This window comes from Nicotiana tabacum, chromosome 1, assembly GCF_000715075.1.
Source record: "Nicotiana tabacum cultivar K326 chromosome 1, ASM71507v2, whole genome shotgun sequence".
NCBI lineage: Eukaryota > Viridiplantae > Streptophyta > Magnoliopsida > Solanales > Solanaceae > Nicotiana > Nicotiana tabacum.
Window position 1 is genome coordinate 20,280,977 of NC_134080.1, and position 26,494 is coordinate 20,307,470.

The 26,494-nt window shown below is 32.8% G+C and overlaps 2 protein-coding genes and 1 non-coding gene across 6 annotated transcripts; all 3 read left to right on the forward strand.

The window, feature by feature from the left end:
• Positions 1-1,233: 1,233 nt before the first annotated feature.
• LOC107777064 (putative xyloglucan galactosyltransferase GT19) lies at positions 1,234-3,504 on the forward strand. Its single transcript, XM_016597033.2, has one exon. It carries the CDS (start codon positions 1,844-1,846, stop codon positions 3,176-3,178), a length of 1,335 nt encoding a protein of 444 aa, XP_016452519.1. The 5' UTR covers positions 1,234-1,843; the 3' UTR covers positions 3,179-3,504.
• A 1,345-nt stretch (positions 3,505-4,849) lies between these two features.
• On the forward strand, positions 4,850-4,920 carry TRNAG-GCC (transfer RNA glycine (anticodon GCC)). Its single transcript has one exon. It is a non-coding gene; the product is annotated as a tRNA-Gly (tRNA).
• A 4,511-nt stretch (positions 4,921-9,431) lies between these two features.
• Positions 9,432-13,970, forward strand: LOC107777062 (uncharacterized). 4 transcript variants are annotated; one of them, XM_075244142.1, is made up of 5 exons: positions 9,432-9,540; positions 11,129-11,336; positions 11,589-11,768; positions 11,983-12,559; positions 12,664-13,970. In XM_075244142.1, the coding sequence occupies exons 2-5, from the start codon at positions 11,226-11,228 to the stop codon at positions 13,809-13,811; spliced, it is 2,016 nt and encodes a 671-aa protein (XP_075100243.1). In that variant the 5' UTR covers positions 9,432-9,540; positions 11,129-11,225; the 3' UTR covers positions 13,812-13,970. The 4 variants fall into 4 exon arrangements, with proteins under 4 accessions (XP_075100243.1, XP_016452516.2, XP_075100200.1 ...); XM_016597030.2 differs by having other exon boundaries at positions 9,484-9,862; XM_075244099.1 differs by having other exon boundaries at positions 9,538-9,862; positions 11,116-11,336.
• The last annotated feature ends 12,524 nt before the right edge of the window (positions 13,971-26,494 follow it).

Genomic DNA, 26,494 nt, shown 5'->3' on the forward strand with positions numbered 1-26,494 from the left:
AATAAAGAAGGGCAAAATAGTCTTTTCAAATGGCTTTTAACAAAAAAAATAGGTACGTGTGCAAATAAAAAGACAAAACGGCTACAAGTTAAAAAGGGGCGCCCAAGTACAATTTTTACAATTAAAATGGATTAACAAAAAGAAGTCCATGTTAAATGTCTGAACTAATTCTCAGTTCCCTAAACTATTAAATTCTGTTGTCGGTGGGAAAATTGAGAAAATATTTAATTGAAGTTGTAAACACGCACAAGACGACAACATGATGAGGAGGAATACCTTGGTCAAAAACTAACCATGCATGTGAACATTATCGTATCCATTAAAGCGTACTTTAATAAAACAAAGTTGTTACTTACTCCATAAAAAAAAAAAAAATTACCAGCAAGCTCTCAAATCTCCCACTTTAACCAAATTCCTAAACTATTAACTACTCAGTTACTCAATTCTGAAGTGAATATTTTATTTTTACGTGGCACATCTATTCATGTGAAAGTAAAAAATAAAATGCTTGAACTAAAGGATAATCGGATAAGTAATGGAAAAATATTTGAAATGAAATTTGGAAACTGGAAAATTCAAATTTACAAAGTAATACTAGTATATGATTAACTGTCTATTCGAAAGAAGAATAATGAATTGGCATTTACAAGAATAAAAATACAAATATTCAATCTAGGATACATGTAGCGATTAAGTCTCAATAATTAAATCTAGGCTAAGATTTCGCTATTTGTGATAGTTTATTGAAAAGCTTAACTGTGTGAAGCTCTTCAAATCTTTTTATTCATTTGTTTTTCCGGCTGAATGCACTTATCTAAAATTCTTTGAGAACAACCAAAAACACAGAAAATTTTAAGAAAAAAATATAACTATATATAGCTCCCGTTTGACTATAATTTTTTTAACACTTTTTTTTCAAAAAAGAAAAATTAAAAATATTGTTTGGCTATAAAAAGTCACTAGTTTTGGACAGTTTTTGAAAATGAATTTTCAAATTTCAAAATGTAGTTTAGGCTAGTTTTGCAAAATTCAAACTCACAAAACTTCAATTTCAATCAAGTAAAATGTATGTGTCAAAATAAAATATCAACTTTCAAAAATTATTTTTCATCTCATTTCGATTTTTTTAAGTTTCAACTAGATTTATAACCAAACGCTAGCTTCAAATATATTTTGGGTGCTTTCCAAAAAAAATTTAAAAATAATAACACTTTCATTTGGATAGAAGTACATGCAAAATTTCTATATTGAGATAGCTTCCATTTATTTCTGTTCAGACTGTTCCAAGTTCTAACTCTATCACAGCAGGGTTGAAAAAAAGAAAAAGCTCCATTAAAGCAGAGGATTTTTTCCATAGAGTGAGAGAGCTGTAACTGTTGTCTACGTATTGGTGGCGCACTATCAGATTTCTGTCCGCTATTTCCTCAAGACTTGGTCTCCTCCTTAACTAACTGCCATCTGGTTTTATCTCTCTGATCTCATTTTCCACCATTTTCATTCACCTCATCTTCTTTTTCTTGCAAATCTGTCCATTAATTTCAATTCCACTGCCACATCCCATTTCCAGATATTTATCTTCTGCTTAAGGTTGGTTTTTGTTCCTCTAGGCTTTTTTCCAGTTCTTGAATGAGCATCATCTCATATTTTGTTCATGCTTTTTCATTTCTGAGAATGTGAACTCAACCCCATCTTCTCTTTTTTCCTTTCAATTCAAGATTTAGAATTTAATTTTGAATTTTTGTTTTCTGATGTTTTGATTTGATTGACTTACCTTCGCCATCCACCGACAGTTCCAGAGAGATAAAAATAGCATCTTTTTCCCTTTTGTAACCATTTCAAGAAAATGCCACCACTAATAACCACAAATTTCATTACCCTTTTCCTAATTGTGATTTTCATCTTCACCTTCTCAGCCAATTCCCAAGATTCTGATCTTGAGACTGATTGCACAAACAAATGGATCCATATTAGACACTTACCACCTCAATTCAACCTTGACTTGTTATCAAATTGCTCTGAATATCCGTTGTTTGATAATTTCTGCCCTTATTTACCAAACCATGGTCTTGGCCAAAAAACTCACAACAAATCACACAGCTGGTATAGGACTGACCCTTTTATGCTTGAGCTTGTGTTTCATCGTAGGATGCTTGAATACCCTTGTCTAACTTCTGATCCTAGTCATGCTAATGCCATTTATGTTCCTTACTATGGTGGAATTGATAGCCTTAAGTACTTATTTGGTCCTGAAGTTAATTCCAGTTTTCAACATGGTCTTGATTTGTATGATTTTTTAGCACATGTTGATTCACCTAATATTTGGAGTAGAAATTATGGTCATGACCATTTTTTGGTCATGGCAAGACCTGCTTGGGATTTTAGTCAACCTTTGTATAATGATCCTATTGTTTTTGGTACTTCATTTCTTGAATTGCCGGAGTTTTACAATGTTACTGCATTGACTCTTGAAGGTAGAGCTTATCCTTGGCAAGAACAAGCTATTCCTTATCCCACTTCATTTCATCCTCCAAATTTAGCATTTTTTGAATCTTGGGTTAATAGGGTAAGGAGGTCTAGGAGGAATACATTGATGTTGTTTGCTGGTGGTGGTGGAATTTCAGCTAATCCTAATATTAGGAGAAGTATTAGACTTGAGTGTGAGAATGTGACAAGTATGAGTGCTAATGGCACTGGCTACCAAAAGTTATGTGAATTTGTGGATTGTTCTAATGGGATTTGTGAACATGATCCTATTAGGTTTATGAAGCCAATGTTGCAAGCTAGCTTTTGTTTGCAACCTCCGGGGGATACACCGAGTAGACGATCAACGTTTGATGGGATTCTTGCGGGGTGCATTCCTGTATTCTTCGAAGATTTGTCCGCGAAAAAGCAGTATGGTTGGCATTTGCCAGAGGAGAAGTATGAAGAATTTGCAGTCACTATACCTAAAGAAGATGTTGTGTTTAAGGGGTTGAAAGTTTTTGATGTTTTAACCAGTATACCAAGAGCTCAAGTTAGGAGAATGAGAGAAAAGGTTTTGGAAATGATACCTAGAGTTATGTATAGAAAGCATGGAAGTTCACTGGGTTTGAGGAGTAAAAAGGATGCCTTTGATATTGCAATAGAGGGCACTTTGGAAAGAATCAAGTCTAGGCTTCAAGAAGTAGCAGCTCAATAATTATTATCCTTGGTGAGCCTTGGCGTAACTGGTAAAGTTGCTGTCGTGTGATCAGGAGGTCATGGGTTTGAGCCGTGAAAACAACATCTTACAGAAATGCAGGGTAAGACTGCGTACAATAGACCCTTCTGGTCCGGCCCTTCCCTGAACCCCGCACATAACGAGAGCTTAGTGCACCGGGCTGCTCTTTTTTTGTTCTATTCTATCTCTTGTTGTTCTTCTTGGTTGTTACTACTATTATTTATACCTCACCAAGGGTGTAGAGATAATTTTGTATTTCATATTTCCACTGATAATGAATAAATGTAAAGTCATTTATCAGAAAATCTTGGTTACCATACTTCTAAATTCTAATGCTATTAATTTGCTTGTCATTGTCAATTATACAGCAAAAAACCAAAAGATTCAGACAACGTATACAACAATCATGTACCAGAACCTAGCTTCTCATGCAAATGAACTTCAGAATCTAACTGAATATGCTAATAGAATCCATCTAACAATGGTGAAATTAACTGGTTTAAAGAAGGTCTAATCAGTGAATAAAGCTAATGGTAAAGGGAGTATGTTTTAGGCCATGTTAAAAGGGAATCAGTAGCATTCTGATAAATATGTACAACAACAAATCTAGTGTAATCCCACAAGTGGGGTCTGGAGAGGGGAGAGAGTAGTGTGTACGCAGACCTTACCCCTACTTTTAATAGGCAGGGAGGCTGTTTCCGATAGACCATCGGCTTAGCAAGGAGCAACAACAAGCAAATCAATCAGAAAATCGAAGCGAACATACATGACTAACTTTAAGTACTGCAGTCTGATAAATCTGTGTTCTTGCAATACTGAACCTCTTGTTTTACCTGCTCAGAATAATCTCATTAGGATGGAATAATTTGCCACACTTCTAGAAGTTTCAGTATTTTCCACCAATCATACCCTCAAAGTTGAAAGAAGTTATCTATTAGAGAACTTAGAATGAGCATTTCTGTTGTTATTCAAGGCATAACAGAGCTAGCAATGATGCATATGAGTAAAACTTCAAATGTAACCGTCTTTACCATTTATGTATCTTGTATAAAATAGCTAGAAATCACAATATGAAAACTCACTTATAAAAGAAAATCATCATACGAATACTTAAATCATGGTAAAAGTTAGGCCAAATAACACACTGGGCTTTAAAAAAATCGAAGAATTAGCTATAAAGATGCAAACTGAAAGGCTTACATGTTCCTCAATGAAGAATCATCAAGAGTATCAAGTCATTTCCAAATTTAGCAGGTGCAGTGAACACAAAATGTCACAGATTTTCTACAGTTAAAATGCCACATATATAACTTTCATTGATAATGAATGGCATTAGTGTGGAGTGCATGCCTCAAGATTACCTGTTGAATTTTTATAGAAAAGAACGAGCTATGACAATTGTGAATTCCTGCTAATGTGGTAAAGTCTGTTATTATTAGATAGTGAAACTCTACCTCGCGCCACAGACCTAAATTCGATTGGCTCAGGAAGTCAGGTTAAGCATTGATTGTTACAGGAGATGAGAAAGAATTCAATCACAAGTAAATTCCATTGAATTAAACTTGTATGTCTGATATAAAACAAATTAAGATGCAACCAGACTAACGCCACTGGTAATTATAACTTTGTAGGAGCCATGTTAGGCAAAAAGCACCAGTGGTCTAGTGGTAGAATAGTACCCTGCCACGGTACAGACCCGGGTTCGATTCCCGGCTGGTGCATTCTTTTTGATGTTCTTAATGATTTTCTTTTTTCAAACCAATGGACATAGTTCGCTGACATGAAAATGAGAGACCAAATCAATTACGGGGAAGAATTCGTCTATTTTGTCCATTTGGTTCTTTTCTAAACATTTGCTCTCCTCATTCTTTCATAGTCTTCCAATGCCATATGTGTGTGTATATATCTCTCTCTCTCTATATATATATATATATATTCTCTTTTTGTTTCAAATAATAGTTCCAGCTATTATTACAATCTGCCTTCTAATATATGGAATAATTTTTGAAACTACTAAAGTATGGGAGAAAACTCTTCTACAAATAAAGTTTACTTTTATCTATGTTAACCTGATTTTTTCCCCTTCCTTTTTTGAGTGATCGCTCAAATTGTAACTGAATTAATGTAGTTTGACAAATTGTGATTTAGTTATAATTGATTATGGAGGTTTAAAGCAACTATAAATTGTGTCAGAACTGTTTAGTCTACAAATAATGAACTATAGTTGAACATTTATTTTCAGCCAAAAATTTCATGCTTCATTTGTCAAACCTATTTAAAAAAAAAATAGTCTGGATGCCAGCCTGACTACTAGGGGACCATTCTTGTAAGCTGTAAAAACCTGATATTTATTGCTACTCCATTGTGTTTCTGGAAAAATTCACTTAAGAATAGCATTAACATTTAACACTTTAGGACCACTTATATTAGATTGCTTTTTTTTTTTTGTTAAAAGTAAAAGAAAAAATAAGTTAAATGCATGAGAGTGTAAAGACTTTCATACTAACTGTGTATTTCATCAATTGTAACAATGTAATTCTAAATGATTTAAAGAAATCTAATAATAGTGTAACATGATTAACGTATAAAAATTAAGGCTCTCTCTTTCATGCATATTTAATTATACAACTTGGCATCTGGCAGTGCCACTCTGAAATTGCGAGACATGCCAATTTTACTCGGGAATTAATCCATTTGCAATCAAAAGTCAAATATAGTGTCTGAATTTTTAATTGATCAACAAAACTATACTTAAAGTTTGTACTGTAGTTTTCAAGTTAATGTCCATTATATCGAGTTTTTCGTACCTTGGATCCCGATGCAAAACTTACCAACTTTTCTCAGCTTACTTAATCATTCTAATTACATACTATGACTCCATTTTATTCAGATTTTTTTTTTCTTTTTATATATTTAAAGGGATTCGACTTGATAACAATGATCAATTTATTTTTTTCTAAATTAACTTTGGCTTTCTATACATAATTCATTTTCAAACGTAACATATTTTGATTGAGGCAACTAATTAACAATATAGTAGCCGTTTGGACGTAAAATTATAATTTTTGAAAAAGTAATTTTTGGAATTAAGTTGAAAATTAGTATTTGAAATTTGAAATTATATTTGGATATACATTTTACTAAAAAAAATATTGCAAATTTGTGAGTGCGAAAAAGGTTTTTCTGAAATTTTTAAAAAAGTGGTCAAAATCACTTTTTCGAAACATAAATAATTTCATAAACACACTTTTTTTTAAAAAAATTCCGAAAAACAGGAAAAAAAATTTATGGACAAACGAGTCCGTAATAGCTTCACTTAAGTAAAAAAGTTTATGAAAAACACATTGTGTCATACCGAAGAAGTGAGAACACCACTCACCACCAAAGGGAGAGTGAGTTGGTTAGATCTCACAACCATTAATCAATAATTTCGAGTTTAAGCAATAAGAATAGATAATCTTTTGATAAGGATACTTTATCTTGGCAGTAGGTTATAATTTAGTACAAATTTGAAAATAATCGAATTATTGGACTATGAATCCCTGGGGCGATGGTTCACGTTAAAAGATATAACGATGTTGCGCACTAATAGCTTTTTTCATGCACAAATAGAAATAGAATCAAAAAAGAAACACAATCTTATTAGCCTTACCGTTTTTACTTCTTTGTAGCTGAGGTAGGATTCTTTATGCGTAAAGGTCATTGCAATAATTAACACTGAACAATAACATAAGATTTTTGAAGGCAGATGAGATGAACGAAAAAGATATTATATAGTATTAGAATTCCTTACTGAAGAGCAAAAGCATCTTGTGTTCATGCAGAGCTAAGGTTCGAGGAAAAGTTGCATCTCAAAAAATATGATGCAGACAATCTATTTTGATGCAAGATTAGCGACTGATTCCGTGATTCGAATCCATTAACTTTACGATTACTCCAAAAAATTTCAAAAAATAGTCTGATGCACGGAGTATTTTATACCAAGAGTAGTGAGGACAAAGTGCAAATATCTCGAGACGAAAAGCACATTAATTGATATATATAGAGTTGAAAAGCCAAATGAGGGAAAAGCGGAGACCCACAATTCTACTTGCTTGCTGCCACATTAGTGGGAAAGACTAATAATTGCACCAACTGGCATCCAAGTTTTTAATTGATTATGTAGACACAAATCTCAGCAACTTACTGTTACGGTAGGAGGAAGAAGCACGGATCACTTTGGGTCATAGTTTGGGCAAATTAGAAATTTGAATTTTTTGGATTTTTTGGATTACGGATTTAATTTTTAAAATTTTTGGATATTAAATTTAGTACTTCGGATTTTTGGATATCCGAAATTCAAAATTTTTATACGTTATATTTAGTCCATTATCCATAAGCCAATAATAATAAGTTCAATCTCCTACCCATTAGATATTATCTCATATATTCAATATTAATTACTAAGTTACTATTAGAATACTTTCTCTTTGGACATGATTTTACTGTTGCTACTTTTTATAGACAGTATTGATGTCTATGTTGTATTTTTTTTATAATAATTTCATTACTTGAATACTTTATTTGGATGATTGCAGCAAGAATGATGAACTTTTCAGACAATTTAATATGAGTACTTCATTTGGATATTCATTTTTGTAAAAAGTAGAAACATATCAACTTATACGCTCAAAATCGAAAATCCATAATATCCAAACCGATTAATTCGAAACCGAACTTAAAAAATCTGATTCAATCCGATCTTATTTGGATTGGATTTGGATTGTCATTGTCATTTCTTTAATCCGAAAATCAAAAATCCAAATCAAAATTCTCATATTCAATCTGATCTATCCAAACGCCCACCCCAATGGACCACCAAAGATTTAATAGAATGATAGTAAGTATTTGTCTTTTTGTATATCGTATTTGAAGGATTGAAAATACCCCCGAAAAATAATTTAGACACAAGCAAGAAATTTAGCAAAAGCTATATAGAAAAAATTTATTAAACTAGGGAGAGAACTTGGTAGGAGGCTTTTTTCACAACTCATAAACTCTTGAATCTCTCTACAGTGTAGCTACCTCTCCACAATAGAAAATATATAGTAGCATCCCTATTTATAATACTAAAAAAAAATTGACTAGAATCTAGAAAACTTATTCATACATGATTTAGGTTGTGAATCCTAATTAGAAATAAATTAAATAAACTAGTAAATATCAAATTCTAGAAGACGTAGGAATACTACTTAATCTTGATTTAATTTCCAGCCGTATTCGAATTCTAAATAAAGAAACGTGGTAAAAGATATCTTACCTTCAAAATAAATTTTTTGAATCGAACGCAGATTAGTCGGGCCAAACAAAAAAAGGAACGAAGGAGAAGTCTGGTAGTTTCAAACTTGTATAGGGACGAAAAGGTAAATTAATTGGTCACTTTTTGCACAAGGGTCCCTCCCTAAACTGATCCGCCTCTTTTATCACACTGAACCAACAAAATCAATAGCAACTGTACTTTGCAGACACCTACAGATGCTGAACTTTTAGATATTCTTTTTAGAACAAAAATATTCTTTCTTTTTTTTTACTTTCTATTCCAATTCCAACTTATTTTAACATTCTTTTCATTATTAGTCATGCAAAAAACTAACATCTTCTTATATATTATGTTTATTAATGACTTTCAATATAGATCTTAACAAATAGTCCTACATCATACATTATGTGATACATTTTCCCTCTTTGACTGTTTCAAAATAATATTACATTTTCGTATTCAGAATTTAAACTTATATAATCTTATTATCCTCATTTTACACTTGGTGATGCGACTTATCCATATGAATTAAAATTTCCCTTTTTAATAAGAGAAAAAACATGGAAGGGGTGTGAAATTTTCACCACCTCTCATTTATTTATTGATAGTAACCACAATTTTTTGTCGTTCACATATATTTAGCTTATCTGTCATATATCTTATTTTTAAACTTTATGTCCAATGAAATGCATTATAGTCAATCTTTTTATAACAATATACTTATATAATAATACTTTACTATAGAAGTCAAGTTTTTTTGGAATTAATTTTCATATTATGTTATTATAATATATATTATCTATAACAATACTCTGTTATAACAATAAAAAATATTCGAAAAAGGCGAAACTGTTTAATGAAATTGAAATTGGGAGAGTCCAAAAGACAAGAGAAAGTTTTTATAGGTTGGATTAAAAAGAGGGCCCAAGGAGGGGGGGGGGGAGTGGCTAAAGGAACATAAAGAGAGTGTGTGTCCCAAAAAACTGAAAAGAAAGAAAGGGGGTATTTATGGATGATAAAGAAAGACTACACAATTCTTGTGGTAAATCCCACGCAAAGGCACAACCTTTAGCTTTTAGCTGCCTCCAAAGATACCATTTTTCATAGTTTCTTCATTCTCTGTAATCTTGATTTTTTTTTTGTCCTTTTTATCTGTGTTTATAATGGTGGGTGGGTAGTCAGTAGTGTAATGTAAATATCCATTATCCAGTTGCATTTAATTTGATCGCTCTAGGATCAGTAAAAACATGTCCTGTTCTTTCTTGTTTTATTCTTTCACCTTCCTAGAATTCTTGTCTGCCTTTGCTTCTGATAAAAAGAAGCTGTTTTTTCTCAATGGAGTTATGTTGGTCTCTTCCTTTCTTGTAAGTCCTTCGACTCTCTCTCTCTCTCTCTCTCTCTGTGTGTGTGTGTGTGTATTTGAGAGAGTGTGTGTGAGAGATCTCCTTGTCAAAATGGGGTTCTTGAGATTCAATGTCTGTTGTAAGGATTTTTTTTTTTTGTTTTTGAGTGATTTCTTATAAATATTTTTTTTATTTTTCTGTTTATGTGTTTTGTTTGCATGCAGTTCCTTAATGGTGTGTTGGTCAAAAGCAAAAAAGGAAAAAGCTTTACATGTATCATAAGCGTTAAGCTCCAGTATAGTGTAGTTTTAATGGGTTCTGTTGCAAATTTTCTTCTAAAAGAAAATAAAAATACAATCTTTTTGTGGTCTTAAATCTTAGCCATTTCAGTTGTTTAGCCTGGGACTGTTTATCTGTCTCATAGATTAGTTTTCTTTGTGTACTTTTATTCTATTACAGTTTTAAAAAAATAGAATATAAGAAAAGGACAAGATTAAGGAAACAATAATGATTGAGCTCACAAGACTAGGTCAGTAATACATTGTTTGTTCTGAAGTGTTCTGTTTGTTCTCATTAGCTGATTACTGAACTGTTTGGCCAGCTGAATAAAAATGTCATCTTTTACAGTTGGATTAGTAAAATGCTACTTCAGGCTGCAATTTTATTCTTACTGATCAAGATTGAGACTAGAGAAAATTATGCTATCACTGCTAGCATTTAGCACTTTTGTCATGATTATGCATTATGGTTGCAAACTCGTATTAGGTTTTAGCACTTGGATCTCTGGTACTGCTAGTGAGTGATTTTGGTAAGTAGAAGCAGATCACAGGAAATGTAGAGAAATTCTTTTTTACCAATCTCAGCAAGTGTTGCTTTTTTGATCTTGAACTAGGCTAGCACTCAACCAAGAAGAAGTGCCTAGTTTGGGATCCTATAAAGCTATTTGCAGCGGATTCTTGGGATATTAGTTACTCAATGAAAGAGGAACTAACTGGATTCTTAAAAAATGATGTAATGTAATGAAGGAACTGAGATCTACGATACAGCGTTAACTGTGAAATTTTTATGTTGTACAGCAGCTAGTGTTCCTTGTTATTTCAACTGTAGTAACTTCTTCAGCTTCTTTATGGCTAGAATTTCTCACATTGTGTGTAATTCGTATGGAATTAAACGATGTGTTCATTCTCTGCTATAGTCTATAGGTGAAACGATATTTTACAACTGGTCTTTCTTCTGCTTCATTTTCTACCTTTTTTGTTTTTAAGTGGTAACAGTATGCAACTACAGGATTGGGGTTGCAATGTAAGAGGTCTTTGCAACAGTTCATAAACTTGCAAAACTCAATTGAACGGCTGATTAAGGTTTCATTTCTTTGGAGAGCATAATGTTGGTTAGCGGTGATTATGATCTGAGTTTATCATTGCGGTATGAGGAACCTGTGAAAGAAGCTCTCAAGGAGACAATACTCAGGCAAGAATACACGTTCAAGAAGCAGGTACTTATTCATACCTACTACACATTTTGTTTGAGACCTCAAAGTGAAAGTAGCCTAATTCTTAAAAAAGTTTGTAAATCATGACATAATATAGAAGATGGCATGAGTATATTACTTGTAAACATTGTATATGTACCGATTGTTAAATAAAGCAGCATATATACGTAAGAAAATCAGAAGAAGATGAATCAGATGTCGTGGAGAAGATGTTCCTGTTCTTTTCTTTATAATCCTCTTTTTCTATTTCTTTAGGTTTATGAACTTCACCGTCTGTACGACACACAAATGATCATGATGAAGGATCTGAGTTGGAAAGAGTTGGATGCAGTTTATTTTAGCAGAGAAGGCCGACAAGCAAATCCAGGTGCATTTGGAAATTGTATCAGACCTTCATCTATGCCAGCAGAGAAGAGAATTTGCAGCGTCCCTAAGGTAATTGAACAAGCAATTTTTGTTACTCATCACAAGTACTTCTAGTTTTTGCTCCTTTTTGGGTCTGTCTTTCTTGGTTAACCACTACATTTTGACGGATCATTTGAAGAAAAAATATCTTGCTTATAAGAAATCGGGAAAAAGACCCCTTGGGAGCATGTAGCTTTACCTGAGGTTGCTTTAGGTTATTCTTATATTTCGTAATGTGCTTCAGGTGTTCAACTGGTTACAAGAGCAGCGAGGCACCTTTCCAGGTTTCCAGCAACAGCTTTCTAATCCTCAAATTTGTTCCCCTCATTATCTTGATCCTATTGCGGGGAAGAACATGGCTAAGAGACATGGTTTGTGCAGTAGTCGAGAGAATTCAATTGAGAGAAACCATTATTACTATGGTGGTGTCGTACATCGTCCTGAGGAGGTTAATCTATCACTGACCATTGGTAGGAACCATCTGAAAACAAGTGCCAGAACAAAAACTTTTAATCATATAATTGATTTAGAGGAATCAGATGAAACACTGCCTGATACTAAAACAGGTGGCCGATCAAAGACTTGGAAAAATATTATTGATTTAGAGGAATCGTACCTCACAGTGTCTAATGGAGAACTAAAGCCCAAGTCTCCTCTGAAGTCTGTAGCTCAAGTTTCTTATTCTGGATATAAGCGTGATGACCAATCCACCCACAGCTTCAATAACAACATTAAGAATAATTGGTTTGATGGGACTCCAAGAAATTATTTTGTTTCAAATAGCAGCATGAGTTGTGTGGAGCAGAACTCTTTCGCTGAAGGTCTGACAGTTCCTTATCTTTCTTCCGTAGCTACAAATATTAAAGGCAAATCACTATCAATATTATGCTTCTCTGTGTTTATCAAAACTCTGCATATTTTGCAGGAGTTGAACAATGTGAGGGGCCTCTCCTCTCCAAAGATATATCAGCAAAGAGAAAAATTATTTTTTCTGATGAACGGGCTTTTCTGGACCTTAACAAATCCTTGCCTGATGATTCTAATTGGAGAGAGCAAAATGATAACGGTTCAAATGAGATCTCTGCTTTTGTTCACCAAAGAATCCTTAATTCTGCAACTGGAAGCAGCAGCAGTGGTTATAAAAGTATGGAGAATGTTGGAGTTGACCAGTTCTCCATAAACCTCAATCGGCCACTTTCAAAAAATAGTGGTAGTCCTTGCAGCCTGATTAAGAATTTCGATTACAAGAAATCAGACTTGACCGTAGAATTTCAGGATAGGGATGATCAAGCTCCAAGTACACCAGAAACAAAAGTTAAGAATGCCAAGCAAGATGCAATATCTTCTCCTGAATGTAAGACTCAAAATATTGTTAAGGATACTGATTCTGACAGATCTCCTTCGTCAAGCAAATCTTCTTGTCTTGAGGACATATCAAGTGCCGTAGAGACCATGCAATCTGGAACTCGGTTAGGAAATTCAAGTTCCTTCCACTGTAATGCATTTCAAAATTGTGAAACACTTAAAGCAAATAAATCTCCGCACCAGGAGGATGTCGACTCTTCCAGTAACAGTGATGAGCATAAGGGAAGAATATCAAATGTTGATGATCTGATCGTAAGGGGAGCAGTGTCTCTCGTCTATCTTGCACTGGAATGTGCTGAACCATGCGACACTTACGGGATGAAGAAGATTGAAGGTGAAACTATGGAACAGCCACAGAGTTCTTTGGACAGTTTTGAAGAAATGGTGCTCAAACAACCTGAAAGTTCAGTTGACGACTATTGTGTGACCTCAAATGCATTTGAAGTTAACGACACAGAAGGAAAGGACAATGGAATAACATTGAAGAGAGGAAGGAGAATGAAAGATTTTCAGAGGGACATTTTGCCAAGCTTAGCAACACTATCTAGGCATGAGATTTGTGAGGATATAAAGATTATGGAGACAGCACTTAGATCAAGAGAATACAAGAGACTTAGGTCCAAGACGACAAGCGGACACAGTTGGTTCAATCCTGTGAGAAATAGGAGGTCTAGACTCAACTACGTAGGCCGCAAGCATTATTCATGAACTATTGATTTGATCATTGGTAGTAGGAGCAAATAGTGACCAATTTTAGCACTGAAAGATAGATCAAGGAGCTTTTTTTGAAACTTGTGACTCTTGACCATGATACTATTTTTTGAACTTCTTTGTTAAGAGTTCAATTTCACAGCATACTTAATTTGCTCAGTATTGTTTCTAAAAGGGCAGCCCGGAGAAGTGCTGGACTACAAGGGTCTATAGTACGCAGTCTTACCCTACTCATTATTGTTTCTATGCCTCTTAACTCTTTTTTCTTCTTTAAAAGATTTGCCTAGGAAAGGTTTGTGAATTTCTTTAGTTCTCTTTTCCTTTTTGGGTCTAGCACAAGCCTGCTCCAACCCCAAACCCAAACAGGCAAACTCATTGCTTTAAGCCCAGCAAGTCGAGGCCCCAAGAATTAATAATACCACACATGGGGCAAGTGCACAACTAGCCATTCTCAAAGATATTATTTAGAGATTAGCCAATACGTATTTTGTCCTGAAATTTTAAACTAAAAATCTTAACTTCGGGACAATTCCGAACATTTTTTGTCCCGAAAATTTGAATTGGAAATCGAAATTCAGGACACATTGGCTAATTCTTAAATAACAGCCGTTTAGAGTGGCTACCTGGTGTCATTTCTACTAACCCCTACCAAAACAAATACTTCTTACACGGATTGTGAGTATAACTTAAAACTCTTTGTATAATTATTACCTATTATTACTAAATTAAGGCCTTTACTTTCATATCAGCTTTTAATAAATTTCTTCCTCTCTCTCATTGATGAGAATGTGATATTGAAACAACAAAGTCTCTTGAATAATCTTTAGGAGTTTGATTATCTTTTTATACATAGTGAACCAAGATATTTCTTAACTTCAAAGTGGATTTGAACAATTGAAAATGTGTGAAAAAGATTTTTGATTTTGTATTAAGTGGTAAGAATTGGAACTTGCAAATATAAGTATATGCTGGGTCTTAACTATGAATTTTGCTCCATCCTACTTTAGCATTATAAACCTACTATTTGAAAAATATAACATAACAAGAAAACCAAAAGAGATAGCAACCAAAGTCCAAATGTATGTAATGATGAATTGAAGGCATTTTCTGTAGAGTTTTTGAATAATGGAACATGATACGGTGCAACTATTTCGTTTTCTTGAGCCGAGGGTCTATCGGAAACAATCTTTCTATCCTATCGGAGAAGAGGTAAGGTCTACATACACATTACCCCCCAGACCCCACTTGTGGGACTATACTGGGTCGTCGTTGTTGTTGTTGTTGTTGATACGGTGCAACTATTTCTAACACTTTTTTGGTTTCACATCAGTGTATGATATTCACGTTGGAGTTCCGACTACTCCGATTCACGTTGCACAAGATCTATTAAAAAGGAAGTGCTCTCTACTAGAATTTTTCTATTCCCAGACTTCGAGCAGAAACATGTAACATGTCACTCTAATTAATCTTATTGTTTAAAGAATATAGGGGATCGAAGATCATTCTTCGATATTGAATGATTGGACATTGGCGTTATTTCATTTGAGAATGACATGTTATATGTTTCATGCCCAAAAGAAGAAAACGATTTGGCTGTACATACACCAATAACCCATGGCTGCCAGCTATATTTTCAACTTTCATATTTTATATTAATTTCAGACACAATAAATAAATACTACTACTACATTCTTAATAAATTTCTACAATCAAATCTTTGTCTTGAAATCTAGGATGAAGTTTGTGAGAAATAGGACGACTCAAGTGATGAGTGCGTTCTAGATTAATCATTATGTCGCATTACTGTTAAATAAACATATTATTTCAATTCAAGATGGACAATTACTTGACATCATTCATTTTCTTCAACATGAGTAGTAATTCTTTTTTTTGGTCTAACCGGCTAAAAATGATATGGTAGGACCTAAGCACTTCTTAATGTTTTTTTAGAGTCATGTCTCTCCATATAAAAAAGTTTGATGAATTAGTTGCAAATTTTCTCTTAATATAAGATCCATAAAATCCTTTTCAAAGTGAAAAACTTCAAATAATTCTAAGCTCCATAAAATCCTTTCCTAGTGCTAAATGCCATCATCGAGGTGCTTATAGCTAGGAAACACAGAGTTGTAATACATAGTTCTAAATGCCTATGTTTAGGGTCATTCGGTGTTCGTTATCTGCTTTAAAACTAATTAATTCGGATTCACAAGGCTATTAGTGGTAAAACAAGGTTGATAGTAATTTTCTTGTGTCTTAAAACGACTATACTGGAAAGAAGAATGGGAAGGCATGGGACATTAATAAATTGTCACCGTTCACAACTCTCTATATTCAAACGTACTACTCATAATATATGCTTCTTTCCAACTCCGCATAATTTAATATCCTCTTTGAACATTCATATAGATCATCAATTAGCTGTGATTGAAATCAAATATTTAAAGGTAACAACAACATACTTAACGTAATTCTTTACAGTAAACGCCTAAGAAGGATAGTGCGCGTGAATCGTATCCTTATCATATGGAGGTACGAGATGATATTTCTAATAGACCCTCAACTCAATAAACATAACGACAACAATAAATAAAAAAAACGGCCGTGTAGAAGTCATAAAAAGAGTCCATAGTTAAATGGTCACTCAAGTACAACCCGGAGCCTTCTTTTTGTAAATCCTACTCCTGTGCCCCTCAATCCCATATCTACTACTTAGTCAAGCCCTTAACTACTTCTATATCTTATAACCCTGCTCTCTGATCGACGTTTTATAATCTGCATATCTATGGAAAGAGGAAACTAGGAGAGGATTCTAAACAATTCTATCAAGCTTTATCCGAAATTATCTTGTAAAGTTATCTTTATTTCGTTCGTAACAGAAAAGTCACTTAACTATACCTACATTCAACCAGATTTCTCAAACTTTTGATTGTCAAATACCTATTTTACCCTCTAAATTATCAACTTTTATCTTCTTCTTTTTGAATTCTTTAACATTATAATTCTTTCTGTTTTAATCTACGTTATGGACTTACCTGTAGAACAAATATATTTTATTTATAAAATAAAAAATAAAAAATTAGTTTTCTAGGTTATATAATATTAGAAATAATATAATTGAGCAGTAACAATAATAAGATATATAATAAAATGGTCAGAAGGAAAGAAATAACATGTAGTAATAGAAACTTAATAATTGAGAAATATGAGAATAACATGTAGTAATAAAAACCTAATAATTGAGAAATATGAGAATATTGGAGAGTATTGTCTCGCACTAGACGAATCTTTAGATTTGGGATTGAAGTTGTCACTTAGTCGTACTACCAAGATGCATATTTTGACCTCATCAAATATTTTTCCATTTAGAGGCAGACATATATAGTATTTGGGCCGATTGCCACTTGAACGTACCCTACACATATTGCAACACACTCATTTAAGATCTTGGATCTCTGTCTTATTGCTTTTCAACATACTATACTCATATATAGTATGTTGCATCCTAAACCAACATTATTAAGGAAAAATGAAAAAATAAAATTAAAGAGTTGGGTCTATTTCAATCTTGGGGTTTAAATATTTTTATTCAGAATTTCAAGCACATCTCAATGAGCAGGCCTGGAAATCAAGAGAAGGATAAATGTGGACAAGTTACCAGCGGCAAATGTTATCGGTCCATTTGAAGTCAAAACTTTTGACATGGAATGTAAATTTGTAGGCAGAAATGTTCGGGACTCCCTAGACTTGGCAACATTTATTTAGTTTCTCCTTAAACTTCACGTGGTCTTTAATGCCCACTGAACTTGGAAATGTGATAATCTTGACCCTCGTAGATATTGATGTGGCAAGGAGCGTAAATATACTCTTTTTTAAGGGAGGGGGGGGGGAAGGAGAAAAATCGAAAGATTAGCTTCCAAATGGGGTATTTTTCAAATATTAATTGCCACATAATCAAATATAACGATTTATTTGTTCCAATTGTATTTCTCGTTGTTTTTTCTTAATATAGATTGCATATTCTTTTCCAATAATATTTTTTTTAAATACAATGAACAAATGTTTCAACTAGGTACCGGTGTGCAAATCGAACCGGAAAATAACACCAAATCGAAAAGTAAAACCAAACCCATTAAAAAATCCAATTAGATTTGGCTTAATTTGGTTTGGTATTGAATAAAAAAACTCGAACCAAACTGACATATAAATATATACTTTATATTAGGGGTGTACATGGATCGGGTGAGTTCGGGTTTTATCAAAATCAAACCAAACCAACTATATCGGTTTGGATTGGTTCGGTTTTGTCGGGTTTTTCGGGTCTTTTTGTTACATGAATATTATTTCAATCTTACTTTGTTAAAATTATAGATAAAACTTTGATAAGTGAATATATATTTAGTAAATATGGAAAAAATCGACAAACATATGATCTATTAAAGTATTCTAATGGGAGAATTTTTTTAGTAACTCATGATAGTTATTTTCTTAGTCGTCTAATAATAATTTTTCGTTAATCTACGCTTTCGAGGTTATTACATGAGAGGATCCCAAATATTTCTATATTTTCTAAAGAAAATTCACTATAAAGTCTTAAAAATATAAATAAAATTTATATATTTATATGTCGGTTTGGTTCGGATTTTTTTACTTAATACCAAATCAAGTCAAATCAAACATAATCGGACTTTTTAATTAGTTTGATTTGGTTTTTCGATTTGGTGCGATTTTCGATTCGATTTTAACACCCTACTTTATATGTCTCTTTAGAAGATCTCAGGTTTAATTATCTTCCGTCAAGTAAGATCTCTTTGTCCCTAGCTAGTTCCTCCTACTTCATTGAGTAACCTACAAGAAAAACCAGAAGCCCTACTGTTTTAGTGCCTCGTACAGCTAGGGTTAGGGAGCTCTATTGTGGCTATTAGTGTAACTATTGTTCTACAAAAGAACTAACCAGCCAAATGTGGTTAAATGGCCAACGAGATAATATTTATGTCGTTGTGTTTAGACTGCAAGGGCTCTTAGGCATTATTTGCTTCTACTTAATTGATATCTGAATCTTAATCATTCAAATCTCAGATATTAAGTGCGTTTGTTTTTAAAGTATGAATCTTAATTATTGATGTTAATTATTATGTTTTTTTTACTTCACAACCACTTAATGGGGTTGAATAGGTCTGTATGATTAAAATCCATAATAGAGACTTAATTTCATTAAGATTCTATCATCCATATCTATTATTAATTATCGTCACCGCCTACCATTATCAACTACCATCATGCCGTCACCACCACCACCATCATCCTCAATCATAGCCGCCACCATAATCGACTACCACCACCCACCATCCGCGACACTCCCACCACCATCATTCTCAAATACAAACAAGACTCATCCACCTCAACTACCACATCTAACCACCTCATTACCATCAACAACTATAATCGACACTGTACATCATTATTAATTACCACCACCCACCATCATCTTCCTCAATCACAACTACCACCACCACCCGCCATTATTAACTATCACCAATCACCACCACCATCCTCAATCATAATCGCCACCACTACTAATCAGCACTAGCTACTACCCTGAACCACAACCATCAACCAAATCTATCAGACTACCACCAACCACCGCCTCTAGTCGACATTCACAAGCATCATCATTAGCCATCACCACCAGCAACTACCATATTTTAAAAAAATTATATATTTTATTGATAGAATATTAGATTAATTAGTATGTAATTTGAATTTTATGTTTATCAATTTTCAAATAAAAATAAATTTATGCATTCAGATATTAAAAATCAAATAGTCTTAATAATTTAGTATTCAAATCTTAATACACATCATAATATTCAGATGTGTATTCAGATTCATATGTCTTAATCTTGATATTTAGATATGTATTCAGATTCAAAGGTCTTAGTCATAAAAAAACAAATGTGGCCTTAGTCACGTGAATAGTTCAATGTAGTCATCGATATTTTTCTACGTTTAATCTCGACAAATTCCAAATCACGACTTATAGCCTGTTTGGCCAAGTTGCAAAAAATAGCTTATTTTGAAAAGTATTTTTTCTCAAAAGTGCTTTTCTCAAAAGTACTTTTAGTGAGAAGCAGTTTGTGTTTGGCTAATTAATTTGAAAAGCACTTCTGAGCAACTATTAGTGATTGGCCAAGCTTTTAAAAACTACTACTAAGTGTATTTTTCTCAAATGTACTTTTCAAAAAAGTACTTTTGGAGAGAAGCTACTTTTTTCTGCTTCTCCAAAACTATTTCTGCTTCTCCTCAAAAGTATTTTTTTTCTTCCAACGCTTGGCCAAACACATCAACTTTGAAATAAAAAATAATTTTTTTGAAAAAAAAAATGTGAGATTGGAGAAGATTGGCCAAACAGCCTATTAATTACTTTGTGTACTATTCCAATTTTTTTTCTTCGAAAATTTTACCTGAAAATGGACAATGGTCAATAGCCAAATTAAAAGCCACTCTCCATTGTCTTTTACAAACTTTATTTCCTTTCTTGTTCGAATATACTCTTTCGTTGCTAAAGTAATTATTTCATGCATTTTCTGGAGATGCCAAAACGAATATTATGAAGTACGTATCTTATTCATGCCAATCACATTTCTCAATTTCTGTTCTATCTTCTCTTCTGGTTGTTAAATGCCAATCATACACAATCCCGATCCTTTTTATCATGCCATTTGACTTGTTTGGCATGCATTCATTGCGTGTAATCCATTTTAATTGAGTGTTTAGTTTGTTCCAATTTGGGCTGACTTCATGTCAATAAGTACTCTTCTAAGTTTGTTAGAAATTTGAGATTCAATAATTAAGCATTTCTGATTATAGGGCACGATTTAATCGGGTTCGCGCTAGGAAGTCCACTTTTGGATGGTATAAAGTATTTCCTATCAAAAAGTGATTTCATACTCAGGGCTCGAATCCGAGACATCTGATTAATAATATAGGATTACTTATCACTCTATTACATATTAGAAATTTACCGTCTTTTCTAGAGACTTTTAGTGTGACCCACATATAAGGTAATAAATAATTTATCCTGTCTCCCAAAGGAACTAATATATCAGATAATATTCTGTGGTTATGCATATATGGTAGTTTCTTTGATGGAAAGAAACAATTTTTATTAAGAGTCCCTAGGGCAACCGTAATTTATGGAGAAGTCCCTAAGGCTAAAATATTTGTCTAAGAGTCCCTAGCCTACCTATAAATACGCATGTGACTCCATCAGTCTGGTACGAATAGGCACAGGCTAGAAGGATCCTTGGGTTTCTGCTAAAAATTTCAAAGGCAATTCCCTACAACACTTCAATAATAATGATGAAGGTACGTTCCTTGTTTAATTTCCATTGTGTTAGCTCTGTATGTGTTTTCAACACTACAAACCTTGATGGTGTTATCTATCAAACTATATAGAAAAGAAAGAAAGAATATAGTTGTGATTTTGGTGAGGAAGGAAGAAAATTAACAGAAAGAATGGTGAAAAGGATGTGTGCAATGAGATGGACCATAGCATGCATTTTTTTCGTTTTGGAAAGAGTTGGTTTTTACGTAGCTTTCTAAAGATTTTTAACTGCTGAAATGAATTAGTGTTTGGCTTGAAGTGACGTACAAACAACCTTCTATGTCTATCTCAATCAATAGGATGGGGCAAAAGCTAAGGTCAATAAAAACAGTTAGGAATTATCAATTAGATTTGACTTATTATGGTCCTTAAAATCTCAGAATCTTTGTTGCTTTTTACGCGAACCTTTGCAAGATTTTCTTACCTCAAATACAACCAATATTTTCCTATATATATATACACTCTCATGTCAATTCACATGAGTCGGACAGATAAAAATTTTTCATCATTAATTGAGGATTTTGGAATCCAACCTTGAGAATAAAAAAAATTAGGGTATGAAACATTTTTTTAATGGGTCTTGTCGGAACTTCGATGTGACTGATACCGAATACCAGGTAGAAAACAAAACGGCACATGGTTATGTGTTGTTTCAATATGTTTGTTCATAGTCCACTCATCTGGAACACAAGATTAGCAAAAATCTTTCTTTTAACGACAGATTTACAAAAAATATTAGGTCTAAGATTCTTCCTAATTACCTTAAGGTCCAGTTTTCGGACGGCTAAAATTGCACTTCCCTTAAAACGGTTATATACATAATTTGATAAACAAATGGAAGAAGTTAGGCAGGACTTAACAACTAGCAAGCACCAGCTGCAAGCAGAGGGGCGGATGTAACCTATCGGTTACAGGTTCATTTGAATTTATAATTTTTGGTATGGAGTGTGTATACATATAAACATACTAAAATCTCAATAAATCTTATAACTGAATTCATAAATTTAATAGTATAATAAATTTAACGTTAAAAATATGAAAAAATAAATCCATTAAATTTAAATCTTGGTTCTGTCTCTACTAAGCTGCAAGTTGCAAAGAAGACATAAATGACGGGTCAGAAATTGCTTTTTTTCTATAAGATGGGTGCTATTATTTATAACCAAAGGAAACCTTACATGTCATTCCTTATTAAGTATAATTATAATAACCAAATATATCATTATTATCTGTATAGATTTGACAAATTGAAGGGCCATGAATCTATGCAAGAAAAAAGAGTTAGGCAACATACTCCGATATAGAATTAACGAGTTAGGCAGCTCATTCTCATTAGAACATTAATCTTTTTTTTATAACGATGATGTTCGTATCCATTTCTCCCGAGTACTTGTTACATTATATTAGTATAAATATTGAATAACTCTGTTCAAATAAAATATTAATTATTTGTTACATAAATAGGAAAAAAGTTTGACAAGTTTATGAGGAAAAAAGTTGTAAATTAAATATATAAGACTTGTCCACGGAATATAGTTATAAAGATCTGAAAGCTACTTATGATGTAAAAAGAAAGAGACGGGCACGTTGTGGTGCAGTCTTTTTTTCTTTTTTTTTTTATAAGTGAAATTCCCAATTGTCACTACTCTTATTTCTGACTCAAGAGTAGAAATTAGTCCTATTTCCATATAAGCCTTATTCCTTACAAAAATAGGCTTTCAAGATCTTGTAATTAATGGACGCTTTATAAAGTTTGTAAAATATATATTTTCTTTTTCTATGAGTTATACCGTCAAGTAAAATAATATTCCTCATGTTATTTAGCTGAGCTTAAAGTTTAAGAAATAAAGACTTACACATATCAAAAGTATCCTTAAAATTTATATTTATAGTCTTAAATATGTTAGTAAGAGTAAATGATGCAGGTTAGGTTTCAGTAAGAAAATGTTACTCCCTCTGATTCACAATACGTATTCACAATACGTGAGCATTTTACCTTTTTATTTTGGTCCAAAATAAGTATCTATTTACATAATCAAGAAGGAATTAATTTTATTTTTCCAAAATTTTCCCTTATTTACATATTCCAATGTGTCAAGATAACAATTATTTAAGGTTAATTTAATGAATACATCTTTTTTTCTCTAAAAATTCGTATTTTCTTAATGGGTGTGCCAAAGGTAAAATGTCACTTATTGTGGACCGGAGGGAGTACCTTAAGACTGCAGCTCCAATCCTCATATAACTCATTCTAATCCTATTTATTTATTTAATTAATCTTTATTTATTAATTTATTTTTGCAGTGATAATTTTATGAGGAAATCATTTGGGATTTGGGCAAAGTCAAAGTGGCTTATTATTGCTGGTCATTTGTCTTAAAGTCTCTGTAGGTAATTATGGGATTAACAAATCTTTAGCGAACAACATTGTGGTTTAGATTTAGTTACATCTGAACTTAGCCAAATCCTCGTCTTGCCAAATGTTTCTATTACCTACTTTTTGATACCGAAAGGAGAAAACAAAATTCTAATTAAATGCTGTCTTAATAAGCGTTTTACTTTCAATATTTCAATCAGTTTGTTTTTAGTCTTTTGTCGGAACAAAATGCAAAATATGGAACTCGTAAAGATTAAAACATTAGTCTATGTGCTAATGAAAAATATAATGTAATGACATAATAATTATGTCAAAATAAGGCAGCAATCGGCATCTCAACATAAGGTATATTAATCTTTATAAAGCATGCTAATGCACTTTGCCAAAATTGAAACCATGAGAAATTTGCGTAAAAGTTATTGCAAAAGCAACAATTGTTCTTTCTACGTAAAAGAAGGTTGGTAATTCATTTTAAATATATTCCATTTACAAGTGTAAATAATATCTTGATAGTGTTTTAAGAAAGTAAATAATTTATAAATACTAGATAATTTGTTTTTTTTTCTGTCCTAGCCATGTTGGACAGAGTTAATTACCAGTAATTGTGTCGATGAGTGGTAGCATGTACGCATAAAATTAGTTGAGGTGAACCGCAAACTGAACCGAACGCACGGTTATAAAAGAGTAAGTAATTTGTAGAGCAAATTAGCATAACAAAATAGTTAAAGTAAACTTAATTTTAACAATGACATACAAAGATGAAGATCATCTTTCAAAATCTATTGTCACGAAATTGCATTTTCTTTGGTCCTATATGCAGATTGAACCTTTCAATCCAAGTGACATACTTCAATTTGCATATAAAAAGACAAGGAGCATGGCAACATAGAGAACCAAAAAACCTCCATTTTTTTAATTTTTTTTGGAAATTACATTCCTCACATTGGAGAATTGACGACGTTGATATATAGTATTCCTTTGTCATTTGTTGCTTAATATTTATGTTTATCTTTTTCGTTTTGAGTTGATAATTACTTAGCTTATCCATAATTTATTGTTGCTTTCGTATATTCTTCTTTCACATTTATAAAATGTCTTAAACAAATAGTTAAGCCACTACAAGTTTGTGCAATGATTAATGTTCATGAATTACTATAGCCAAAGTGTGAACCTAGAATTTTGTCGATATATATATTATATACTTTGTGAGTGCCAAAGGGATAGTTGGCTGATATATAGATGGGATTATTATATGATTTATTGCTAAAGGGTACTAATTGTCTTTTATTTATGAGCTCGGTCTGGGATTTGAAGTGGGATACAATTGTTTCTCTAAAATATAAGTATTAAACAACGCTCTCACCCTTCAACCTATGACTTAATATAATAAATTAGTATAGTTTAGTATAAATATTAATTGTGAGTAGTAACAAAATTATTTATACATTATATTTCTATTTTATCACGATAGGTAGGATACTATTCCTTCCGTCTCATATTATCAGTCGTGGTTACTAAAAATAATTGTCTCAAATTATTAGTCATTTTAGAAGTTCAAGACAAAATTGATTATGTTTTTCCTTTTATACCCTTAGTAATAATTATCCTTGAAGACTATATTCACCTAACTTTGTTCAAATCAGTATTTTAATAGGCGTGGACGTAAGACGAGGCGTTTTACATATGCATCAGCGAGGCGTAAGCCCCGAGGCACGGGGCATAAGCCCATAGGTATTTAATTTTTAATATTTTATAAAATAATATAATTACAGTTAATATTTATAAACATGTCAAATTGCATAAAATCTGAAGAAAACTATAAATATGTGGAAAATATACATATAGATGTGTTCCATCTCCACAAAAAAACTAGTCAAAACAATCTATTATACGCTACTTAGAAGCACAAGTAACTTGAGTCGAAAAAGAATAAAGTTTTCTATATGGAGGAAAAAAAATTGAATATTCATTGTGTAGACACCGGATTTTTGACCCTCCCCGAGAATTTTTACATTTTTAGCGTGAATATGTGAAATTGGGTCTAATATAGCCATTTTAACTATTTTTACCATATTTCGTTGCAAAAGGAAAAATTACAAAAATATATATATAAATTTTAGTTTATGTATTTCTCATAAACTTGAAAAAATACAAAAATTGTACTTTATTTTGTACTTTATATAATTTCGAAAATTATCAAAAAAAATATATATAATTCTATTAATGTATTGTAGTCATTCTAATTTTGAAAAATGCAAAAATATTACTTCATATTTTATCTTTATATAAAACGAAAAATACAAAAGAAATTGTTTTATTAATATTTTGCAGCTATCTTAAATCTTGAAAAATACTTAAAAAAGATATAGTTTTGTTTTAAATATTAGTCTTATTTTGGTAGTCATTTTACTTACATAGGATTAGTCGAACAACGTCATGTTCTTATTCTCGGGTCCGGGCAAAAGAATAATATTTGGGTTTAAACTACCCGCTTTTAGGCCTAATTTTCGGACCTAGCCCATAATAATCCGAGTCCACCACACGTGGGGAACACGGACGGAACACCGTACACGGGGAACCCCACCACGCGTGGGGGACACAAGTCTTGAACCCCACCACGCGTGGGGCTCATTTTTCTTGGCAAAAGGGTATCATATACACGGGAAGCCAAGGATTTTTGAAGGAGGACTTTTGGAAATTTTTTTGAAGAGGGCACTGTTCCTCATCTTCTCCAAAAGGAGAAGACCGAAAACCCTAGAAGAAAACCCACCCCATAACCCTTACTCCGTCACCTTCCCCAGCACCCCTACTGTCGCAACCAGCTCACCGTCCAGCCTTGTCGACCAACAGAAGTTCCCAGCAAACGACCACCGCCAAGGCGATCGTCCAGTCGCCACCCCCACTGTCCCCCGTCACCAC